This window comes from Lepidochelys olivacea (genome assembly GCF_965140295.1).
Source record: "Lepidochelys olivacea isolate rLepOli2 genome assembly, chromosome: 2".
Taxonomy (NCBI): Eukaryota; Metazoa; Chordata; order Testudines; family Cheloniidae; genus Lepidochelys; species Lepidochelys olivacea.
This window is the reverse complement of record NC_140412.1, coordinates 233,197,240-233,209,406: the sequence shown is the minus strand read 5'-3', so window position 1 is coordinate 233,209,406 and position 12,167 is coordinate 233,197,240. Positions and strand designations below refer to the sequence as shown.

At 39.0% G+C, this 12,167-nt stretch overlaps 1 protein-coding gene across 4 annotated transcripts in view; it reads left to right on the top strand.

Annotated features, from left to right (window-relative positions):
* NEBL (nebulette) overlaps nucleotides 1-4,810 on the top strand; it is a gene marked incomplete at its 5' end in the record, with an annotated part of 406,620 nt that extends 401,810 nt beyond the window's left edge. For all 4 annotated transcript variants that reach the window (XM_084619776.1, XM_084619777.1, XM_084619778.1 and 1 more), the window contains one exon: nucleotides 3,262-4,810. In XM_084619776.1, the coding sequence (XP_084475902.1) occupies nucleotides 3,262-3,438 (177 nt within the window). In that variant the 3' untranslated portion in view covers nucleotides 3,439-4,810. The remainder of the gene's footprint in view (nucleotides 1-3,261) is intronic.
* Between the last annotated feature and the right edge of the window lie 7,357 nt (nucleotides 4,811-12,167).

Below are 12,167 nucleotides of genomic sequence, written 5' to 3'. Positions count from 1 at the left end.
TGCTCTACTGTGCTTTCAGTATCTGTTTAACTTACTCTTGATTAGAGGAATAATTCACTTAAATGCATTTTTAAAATCCCTTATTTGAGTCATTTAAACTACACTCTGAAGTGATATTAGGTACTAAATGCTAACTGGATTATTACAGAATTTTTTTCCCGACAGCCATTTACCACCTAATTAGGTCTTAAAGCCATAAATTTGGGTATCTCAGCAGCATTAGGGGCCCTAATAAATTTTTTAAAAATATGGAGTTATCAGCTTGTCTTTACAACTTTGCAGCACTGTGATGCTATCAAGCTGGTTAAAAGGAATCACACACCAAAGAATTAAAATGCATGTCAAATGGCTGATTCCTTTATGAGGTCTCTGCTCACGGCACATGTTAAATGGATTAAAAGCTGGCTAATTCATTGGTCTCAAAATGTAACTGTAAACAGGGAATTGTCATTGAGCAAGTCTGTTTCCAATGGGGTCCCGCAGAGATCCGTTCTTTTGCCCTGTGCTATTTAACAGTGATCTGGAAAAAAACATAAAATCATCATAGATAAAGGTTGCAGCTGACACAGAAATTGGGGGAGTGGGAAATGAGGAAGAGGGCAGGTCACTGATTCAGATCAATCTGTATTGCTTGGTAAAGTGGATGCAAGCAAACAATATGCATTTTAATATAGCTAAATATAAATATACACATCTAGGAACAAAACATTTAGGCGATACTTAAAGGAAAGGAGGACTCTATCCTGGGAAGCAGAGTCACTGAAAAAGATTTGGGGGTCATGGTGGATGGTGGATTTGTGGGTCATGGTCTGAGTTACCACAGAAAATTCTTTCCTGGGTGTCTGGCTGGTGAGTCTTGCCCACATGCTCAGGGTTCAGCTGATCGCCATATTTGGGGTCAGGAAGGAATTTTCCTCCAGGGCAGATTGGCAGAGGCCCTGAGGTTTTTTCGCCTTCCTCTGTAGCATGGGGCATGGGTCACTTGCTGGAGGATTCTCTGCACCTTGAAGTCTTTAAACCACAATTTGAGGACTTCAATAGCTCAGACATAGGTTAGGGGGTTGTTACAGTAGTGGGTGGGTAAGATTCTGTGGCCTGCATTGTGCAGGAGATCAGACTAGATGATCATAATGGTCCCTTCTGACCTTAAGGTCTATGATTCTATGGATAATCAGCTGAACATGAGCTCCCATTGTGATGCTGTGGCTAAAAGAGCTAATGTGATCCTTGCATGTATAAACCAGGGAATCTTGAGTAGGAATAGGAAAGTTATTTTAACTCTGTATTTGACACTGTGTCGACCACTGCTGGACTACTGTGTCCAGTTCTGGTTCCCACATTTCAAAAAGGACATTGATAAATTAGATAGGGTTCAGAGGAAAGCCACAAGAATGATTAAAGGATTAGAAAACATATCTTACAGTGAAAGACTCAAAGAGCTCAATCTATTTAGCTTAACAAAGAGAAGGTTAAGAGGTGACTTGATTACAGTCTATAGGTACCTACGTGGGGAGCAAGTATTCAATAATGGGCTCTTCAGTCTAGCAGAGAAAGGTATAACATTGCTACCCAGTATTTAACCCATAAATTAGTTTTCTGCTGCACAATGTGTTCTCCCCTACTCTGGCATTCACAGCTCTTCTACAGATAATCCATTTAGAAGGCAAAGGAGAAGTGCAGGACCATTAAATCTGTTTCTAGCATGGAAGCAGGAATAAGGAAACACACCTTACTGTAAGTCTATGATATATGACCCACTTAGGTATTTCCTGCTGGTGGGACTTCCATCTGTGCTGAACTTAAATTTTCATTTTTTAAAAATGTTAATTATCTAGACCATGTGAACATGAAGCAGTCTAGTGTTATCTTCCTGAGTTGGTAGGCAGACAGCTTGACAATATCCCCTTGATAGATCTTATTGGGTGTTCACTCCAATAACCAACATACTGGCCAACATCAACTGTTTTTTTTTACCTTTGATCATATCAGCAGAAACATCTAGCTAACGTTGCTGGATATAGTGAGAAATGGAAAAGAGCTTTTAGGTGAGTGGGATACTATTTGTGATTCCTGAGCTGCTCTTGGCTTCTGCCAAGAAGGTAGGAAGGAAAAGGAAAGTAGAGAACTCATATGACTTTTTTAAATTAGCAGAACCTGCAGTTTCAGTAGCATTTGGGGAAATTTGGGGAAGGTTCATTCTCCAGCTAAAGTATAACAATCATCTTGCCCATCAAGGCTTAGTGGGAATCCGTTCTCTATGAGTCTAAAGCCACTTTTTAATCTTTGATAGCTGACAATAGTACCGATATATGTATATGAAATAAATATTAAACTTAGGAAGGGAATGTAGTTGACACAGGAGTAGAAGCACGGTGATATTTAGTTAACAAAATTAGTTTGCACTTTATTTATTTGGATTTACATTAAAAAGAGCCTATTGGTGACTGTGGATGCCTTTGCCATCTATTAAAAATATAACTTCAACCCTTATCCCAATCTTAACCTTAGTATAAACAAGTGTAAACCCAGCTATCCATAAACATTCATGTGAGCAAAATTTTGCTCACAAAAAGATAAAAGAATCACAAATACTTAGTATTTGTGCATGAATACTCATGTACATTTTACGTGTACATGAATAGTGGTACAAATATGTACTCACATGAGCATTCCCACCACAAATATTTACCCAGTCATCATGAAATCTTATCTTCACTAGGAACAAAAAGGTGTGTTCTTAACTCATGTTAGCTAACTTGAGGTGGAATCGTAGTAAAGGTTTGTAGTGTTCATGTGAGGTGGCAGGTCGAATTAGCTAACGTGAGTTAAGAACACGTGTTTTCTCTTAGTGAAGACACAGCCTGTTTGGGATCATCCAAGCAGGACAGAAACAGTACCATGTGGTTTGGATGGCCAGTCATGCAGCATGGATAATTAACTATGGGTAGTGAATACACAAGGCATCAGTAATGGTGAATATTTCCAGAGCGAAATGTGGTTGCATGGTGCATGTAACGCATATGTTCATAAAAATCAGTCTCATGACTGAATTTGCTGAATAAATTATTTGACACAAATAGTCCATCCAGTTCTATTCAGCATATATCTCTTAGATAGTATAGACTGCACTCTCTCTGCATGTGGGTTTGAATTCTATATTTCAGCTTACTAAAGATAGTGCTGTGTGTATATGTATGAGGCAGAGAAGCAATGTCTGTCAATGGTGGATTCTTCATGGCCCTGTTTCTTTTCCTTCAACAGAGAACATACAGAGCTATGTATGACTACAGTGCTCAAGATGAAGATGAAGTTTCCTTCAGGGATGGGGACTATATCATCAATGTGCAACCAATTGATGATGGCTGGATGTATGGTACTGTTCAGAGAACTGGGAAAACAGGAATGCTTCCAGCAAATTACATTGAGTATGTTAACTAATTTTTGTCCCTAGTCCTTTGAGCTTTATTCTGATTTACTCAAAACTTAACCTTTTGAAACAAAATACTCAGAAGAAACTTTTAAGACCCTATGTTCATTACTTTATCACTAATATAACAATTTGATGTAAGAATCACAATCTGACACACATATCCAAACAGTATTGCTTATAATAATACTTTGTAAGAACAAAAGACATATGTGAAAGCCCGGTGCTGCCTATTATGTAAAGGTTTCCATCCCTTAGCTATAAAGGAGAAATGTCTTTTTCTGAGATTCTCGTTTAAACGTAACCATAACATGGATTCTTTTCTTATGTCACTTTAAGATCACAAGAGGCTAATACTTTCAATTTAGTAATACATTCTAATAATTTTTAAAGCTGTTTAACATAGAGCATTTAATGTCCCAGTAAAAATGATGACTGGATAATTCAGCCTTTTAAGTAACAGCAGATAATGTGCTGGTAAAAATCCTACTGCCCAGCAGCCTTACAAGAAACAAAGGTCTGTCTCTTGACAGTGAAAGTTCCCAACTCTCACTTGCCCACACAACCGCACTCATTCCTGGGTCTTACACTGGCTCTCCTTCATGACTGTGCCCTTATCTCCTGTCAGTTTTACTTGCTTCCCAATCCATCAGTTTTGATTGTGCCTTGATTCATGGCAAATCTGTGTTTTCCACAACATATTTCCCACTGGCACTGTTCAGAGTGCAGAGCCAAATTGCCACCTCTTCTGTTTCCCTTAAATAATAATTGAGAGACCAGGTGGGTGAGGTAATATGTTTCAATGGATCAACTTCTGTTGGTGAGAGAGACAAGCTTTTGAGCTTACACAGAGATCTTCTTCAAGCTCAAAAGTTTTCTCTCTCTGACAAACAGAAGCTGGTCCAGTGAAAGATATTACCTCACCCACCTTGTCTCTCTAATATCCTGGGCCTGACATAGCTACAGCAACACTGCATACATTAAATAATACTTAACATTTAGATAGCAATGTCCATCTTCAAAGCACTGTACAAACAATTTCCATTACATCCTTTATCCTTAACTATCCTGCTGTAAATAGCCAGTCTTAGGGCTATATACTATGTGGCCTCATGAAGCTTATAGCTGCAGCCTTCATTCTTCCCACAAGTGACTTGCTTAATGTCTGCTTTGGTGATAAAACCGACATGTACCCATCCCTGCTGCAAGGGAGTCCTGCACCTGTGTAGAAAAGTTGAGAGGAGCTCTGATTTTATGATATGTTACAGTTCAATGGCCTATTGCTTAAGTTCCTTCCAAAACACTGGCTCTAGTTGTGACATCAGTTGGTTGTCCAAAAATGGGTTATATGTTCACCGAATGATTAAAGAAGGACAAACATCATTGACTGCTATTGAGTTTATTTTTTTCTCATAGCTTCCACGAAAGCAAAAACTAAACAAACAAAAATCCTACCACTCTCATTCACAGCTTCTTCCCCAAAACCAAAAAGAGGAAAAGCTGGTGAATATTATGAGGCAGTCAGCAAAAGGAAAGCTATAGACTATGTTTTAGCTCCTAAGATTGATCTTTAGATCCAACCAAGTTCTTTATTCCTGCATAAAAAAGTACTTTGATTCCAGGATTCAGTACCAAAAATGGAAATTTTATTGTCCCAAATTGTTTACGCAAAAGATTCCGTTTTGGCTTTCTAATACTTCTCTTCCACCTTAAACTCCATTCAAAGTAAGATGAAAAAGGAAAACTAAAGTGAGTATATTCTCTTTCAACTTTGGATCAGCTAAGCCATTAGTAGGAAACAGTATAAACATTACAGGCCTGATCATTTTGTTACCCACAAACTGCCAGGTATTTTATTTCTGTTGTCCATTGGCTTGTGGTCAAGACTGAAGGATCCAGGTGTGATTCTAATCATTGGGGCACAACAGCTAGTCGCAATATCACGTGGCCCTGATCCTGCTCATTGAGCTCTGTGTGGATACAGTATTCCTCCCTTGCCGTTCTCTTACAGGATCAGGTCCTAAGTCAGAGGGAGCACAAAATCATATAAAGTGTCATGGGCGAGTTGGTGCATGTGTATGTGTGTGCGTTTAAGGAACAATTTTTTTTCTGTACTCAGATGTGAATTAAAGATGGTAGCTGTTTAGTAGCCATCCAGAGTTTTGAAGCTGCACTGGCCTTCCTGTATGTTTTAGTTTTTAAAAATTGAATTAAATTTATGCTGTATTTATAGAGAATTTTCTATTTCTGATTTCAAAAAGTCAGCCTGCCTGCATTATTTCATTTAACAATAATGAAGGAAGGCAGTTAAGTATTCATTATGTTAAAAGCAACCCACCAGTGCAAGACACCTGCCAATTCTGCTTTGCACACAGTTAAAAGGCAGCAAGCTCCTTCACTTCCATTGTATTGTTAGTAAGGGAGAAAATCCCATGCTGCAAGACAAAGAAAAGTACATTTCTAGGATTGTGTTTTTTTTAAAAAAAGAGTAGACCATAAATATTGAAAAGTAAGTGGGACAAGTGTATTTTCTTGTCAGACAAAGAATTTCATGGGTGAAGCTCCCCAGCAGAAATTAACTTCAGAGAGTGGTTAGAAGCAAGAAAAATGGCTCTGTAAATGTGAAACCTTCATCTTCCATATTAGGCACATCTGTTATAACTACACTGTGGTTTTAAAATTCTGCAGAAGCCTTGGGAGTTTTGTACATGGAGCAGCTGCAGCAACAGGCCCTTATTCTTTATTGGTGTCTTCCATGTCAAATTTGCTAGCTTGGCAAGTCAAACAGCTTCATTTAAATTCCGGACACTTTAAGCTCAGCCTAAATGTGATCTGAAAAGCCGTCTATGTCTGTATCAGTCATCATCACCAGCCATCAGTAACAGGGGGAAGAATTACAATTTATAATGGTTGGAAAATTTTTCTGATGATGTCTGAGGCAGAACTGGATATCATTTGCTGCTGTGGTCTTGTACTAGCTCCGAAGTGCTGACAATGGCAAAAATAAGTTGTCAGTATGCTAAAGAGATATGAATCAGAAGAAACAGAGGGAGCACATATATATAGCATCAAGTTGCCATTTTTAGTGTCTTTGAAAACAGACAGACAAACCCATAACCACACTAGCATTCTTCTCAGCTTGGGAGAGGGATATCTAACACTATATATGGTAACAAGCTAAATCAGGAAATAAACATTTTATCAGGTTAGAAGACTATGATATGCTAAACAATGGAAACAAAACTACCTTTATGAATCTGAATATCCTATAGCCTGGCAAAGCACCTAAAGCAATTTTTAAAATAAAAAACGGTCAAGAAAACAAAAGAGTATGTGAATCCTGTTTCTCTTGAGAATGGTATATCAGCATAATTAATGTGGCTCAGTTTAAAATGATTCATTTGCGTAGTAACTTTTTTGTAATGCATGCTTTTAGTAATTTTTGTTCATTTGGAATGGTTTTCTGGTTTTTGATATCTGGGAAAATGAATTCTAATTATAGAGCACTGTTGTTAGCGGTGGTACCCAATATACAAAGTGATTAGGGCCTGGATATCAAAATGTTTTATGAGAGCTACAACTTGTAATCCATAGATCCTCAGTTCAACCACCACAATTTGTAAGTACAATTCTTACAAGGAGTTTGTGAAGCCCTGCTGATATACTGTGGAGTGTTGGGAGAAGTAAATGCCAGATACCGCTTTTTCCACCTTTAAATTGTCTGACAAGCAAGGAAGATAAAACCTAATTCTTTTATTTTACCACAGTGTATCACCCTTACTTCGTTCATTGCACACATGAACAGCATCTGACTGGGGAGGGAAATAAGTAAATTCTGGACACAATCATCTCAGAATTCCATAATTCAGCTTGGAGTTCACTCATCCCCATTCAAGTGTTAGAAAAATAAGGGCACTGTAATGTGCTATTATTCTTCAAGAACACAAGTATAAATATAATACAGTATATAAGATACTAATACAGGGCATCTTGCTGTTCATTATACATACATCCCCATTTAGCCTTTTTCTAAACAAAGCTACGATTATGAATACTACAGTTGTAAAGTTCCATTATAGCATATTCGTATTTAATATTGAAATGCGCTTCTCGTGACCACAGTGACTACCACACACCAGTTAAGCAAGGTTAGGGCTCGACAGTGAATCACTTTAATGGATTGTCTTCTTGATATGTGTGTCCTTCCTAAAAGTTCCCTGGGGACTTGGAAGGCCTCTAGTGCTTGGCCAAGAAGTTAATTTTAGTTTTTATTGTACAGTGATGGTACATCACCTTTCCTTATAAAACAACCAGAAACACAGAAGTGTTGGGCAGAATGTGATATAAAGAATAAAATCTGCTCAATTTGAACTATTTTGAATAACATTCTGTATGAAATATGGTATAAGATGTAGTTAGTAAATATTTAAATACCACACAGAAACAAGCTAAAGATGCTTTCTAAACATAGATCTACATACAACTACATACACTCTAGTGCTTTGTGCTGGCAAGAGCAAACTGCTGGTGAGTTAAAAGGATAAAACATTCTACGGTGCTTTAGCAATCATTCTCCAATCTTTATACCATAGAAACCACACCTCAAATCTCATCACCCCTCTGAAAGAAAATGTGGAGCTATATTTCTTTCTTTAATTGCCTGCACCACTACAGTATATTCAAATGAATTTCATATGCTTTTGTGTCTGATATATAGCGTTTGCATATTGTATCTAAGTTGTAATCCGATTGCTGTTGAAACATTTTTTTTATTTTAGGAGGAAAATAAGTTATATACTGTAGCATTACAATCATATCTAGTTCAATATTACAAGTTGCTAAACCATCAGAAAGCAGCACTGACTGTATTAACGTTGATTAGCATGGTGTGGAAACTCTCTCAGATGTTGGTTTTTGCAGTGTGATATAAAAAGCAAAAATGAACCGCTGCACAATTTAGCTTATATTTGCTTAAAAGTGTGTAGAGTTCTAGTTACTTTGCAAAACTGTATGTTTTTTGGGAGTATACGGTTATGAAGGAAACACTTGTTTTTTTCAAAGGATGGGGATTATTACTGGATCATATGATGTATCAACATAATTTGGCTTTTGTTATGCAAAAAGTTAACACCAGCTATTAAAATATATTTTAGTAGAAATGCTTTAATTCCTGTTTTTCCTCTGCACTGTGAATCTTTAAACCTGGGTGGACTAGAGCAACATTCATGCTGCCCAAAATATTAACCTATGCAAACTAGTTCACATTTTATTTGATGTCACAGTGGATGTAACATTACAGAATTTATTCTGCATAACATACAATGGCATTGAAATAAAATATTAAACCTAGGATTATGTATGTATTATATTCATAAACAAAACACATCAAAACTACCATACCCATTGATATAGGTTACACAAGTTAATTGTTTATTGCTTCAACCAAGGATGCTTTGTATTTTCAAACATGAATGAAGAAAATAGCCAGACTTGGCTCAAGTTTGGTCACTAAATGTGTTTTCCTAAAAACGCATTTTGTTTCCTGCACTTTTCAGGAGGTTAACATGCTTTGTTCAGGTTGCATTTGGAATCCATCAACATAACATTAATTTCACATTTCATCACCCTTGATTTACTTAAATAAATGCCGGTAATAAGTAAATGAGTCCTCTGATCTGACTCATATTGGCTGCTGTTCCTTGAATTGGTGGGTGGTTAGGCATGTTCTCATTACAGCATATTGCCAACCAAAACAAATCGGATTACTGTCTTCCTTAGGTTAATTCGCACCAAATCAAATCAAGGGCATTTACTCACTTTAATTCACTTATATTAAATTACTTTAAAAATTCCAAGAATAAATTTAATTTTAAAAAAATCACAATATAGTGTATATTGGATCTGCTAAAACCATCCGGTAGTAACACGTTACTTTGCCTAGTTGTGAGTTTTATTTATTGCAGTGTTAAATGCACAGTCCTATTCTCTCCAATGGAAACTTTCAATGTTTAGAAACTATTATTTTAAAAAGAAGAAAAAAGTAGGCTATTAGCAGTGAACAAATAGAAATGAAGCAGGCAAATGGTATGCTCCAGGAATTATTTTGGGAAAGTTCAACGTCCGGTGCTATATAGGAGGTGAGACTAGATGATCACAATGGTCCCTTCTGGCCTTAGAACAGAAATCCCCAAACTTTTGAGGGCCGAGCCCCCGCAGTCCCCTCCTGGAGCTGGGAGAGGCTGGAGAGGGGGTGACCTAGACAGAAGTAAGGGGGCCAAGGCTGGGGCCGCAGGGATGGGGCTGGGGACTGAGCTGCGGCCTGGGGCGGGAGTGGAGTCGCAACCAGGCTGTGATGGGAGCCAGTAGCTGGGCCTGCAGCAAGGTGCAGTTTCGCACCTGGCCCCCGCCCCTTCCTGCTTCCAACCTTGGTCCCAGGCAGGAGTGAAGCCACAGCTAGGCCCCAAGCCACGTGCAGAGCTGTGCTGAGGCTGGAGATGGGGCCAGGCATGGGGACGGGAGCCGAGGCAATGGCTGGGGGCGGGGCCAGAGCAGAGCTCAGGGCAGAGAGGAGCTGGGTGGTGCTCCCTCCCCCCCCACCATGGGGGCTGGCCCAGACCCGCTGCCTCCCCACCGAAGGTCTTGCCACACACCCTCCCAGGGGGGCGCACCCCACATTTTGGGGACCTCTGCCTTAGAATCTATGGAGAGATGGTATGTATGTTCCAGCCAAGTAATACATGCTTCCCACTGTACAATGTTTCTCAGTAGAAACATACATTATAGTTTTCTATGAAGTTTCATAAAGTGTAGTGCATGGATTCTTCCCTCCATAAGGCTTTTGTATATTAGGGATGCCCTGATACAACAAACGCCTCCTTTTATGCTGTAGCACACATCACTTTCCAATGGGAAAATCATTATGATCCGCCTAATCAGAGTGCATGTAACTTGTAAGTCCAGTGTATAACCTGTTAAAGCAGCTGGAGCACCAGAGTTTTTCTCTCTCTATTTTAAATATATCACTCAGGCACAGATCAGGCCCTCATTCAACAACATCATGTCCAAGAAAGCACTGGAATGAAGAAACGCGTCAAGTTCTCCATGTCTTCATTGCCTCCACAGAGGCGCACTGCCGAAGCCATTCTCCTCGCCATGTGCCACAGAACGTTTTAGAGCAGTAGCTACCAATTAGAGGGCATGCACAAATCTCTTGAGTGAACGGTATATCGATGGTAGCACCACTGAAGTTTGGCTCGGCAGCCCCTATGTGAAGGTGCTGCTCAGCCAAAACTACATGATGCTGCGACCCCAGAAGCCAGGTTTCAATGCTGCGCAGGTTGGGGATCCTCTTGAACTGCCCTTTTTTCCCTCACTTCCAGGTGTACCTGTCCCCCAATTGGGGCTCCTGCCAAAGGTTCGCACCATGAGTTACATGCATATGGCTGCAGGCACCATGTGGGAATTGGGGGTGTGGGAAATTTTTATTGATTTTGTATTGCCACAGCCCTTGCCTAAGATGGCAGATCCATCTAAAAAAGTGTGGCTTAAAGAGTGTTTCTTTGCCTTGTTTCATACAAACATACATATTTTTTAAGTTAGCTCAGTCTGTAGATATGTTGGAAGCTGTCTGGTGTTCACTATCTGTGTAAAGCACAGCCAAGAGAAAAGAGGGAAATGCCAACTTTTTCTCAACGTTATTCAAACATTTAAAAAAACCCCAAAGTCTCAATACTATTCTTTTTCATACCTCTTAATGTCAAAGGATTCAGAATTAATTCTATAGGGAATTGGGACTTAAATTGCCGAAAAATCCCTAATGGTTTAAAATCCATTTTAGCTTTATAGTTTAAGAGACACACAGACAAAGAAGGAAAATTAAAGGGAAGGTATATCTATGATCTGGTGACTATGGTTTACTCTTTTCCCAAACGAAGGTAGCTGAGTATTGCTCAGGTTGTAGAAAACCTCCAGTTGTACAGATCTAGTCCAAATAACACTTGAACCTATTTCCAGGGACTAATAGGATTTCATAAAGTTACTGTACACTAGATAGTTTACTGACGGGTTACAAGTATATGTTTGAGAGAAGCTAAAACTCTGCACTGTAAAACCATACATATGTATGCATATATATAGTATACAGTTTTGTTTTATATCAAAATACAGTAGATTATTCAAATGAAAACATATTATAATCAGATGTGTCATTCTAGAGAGAGCAGAGGGTACACTGGATAGGACTCTGATATATGGTAGGCATTGATTTGATTATGGAGGCAAACTGGGGGTTGATATTCAAAGAAATGCATTACGCTTTAGCAGTCCCTGATTGCTTATTACAAATGATAACATAAGATTCCTCCTCCTCCCTCCTGCATGGTGTTGGTAAAATGTACATTTTCATGGAGTGGCCTGTTCTTATACCAGAGAGAACTGCTGAGTATCTGTGCCCACTTGCTTTTAATGGTGGGAACGTACACACATCTTTCTGAGCATGAACATCTGGTCCTTAAAATCCAGTTTCACACCAGTTTGGACTAGATGACCTTTTGCGGTCCTTTCAGCCCTACATGATTCTGAACTCCCAGTCTCTCTGCCTTCAGCAGCAAGCTGGCTGCTTGTGCAGTTCTTTGTTTCTACCAGGAACTTTTCTATGTCTACCCCGTGCCACCCCCACTACTTTCTTCCCTGCCATCTTTATAGCCTATGGGATCCAGTCACTTTGGCTTTGGATGGCCTT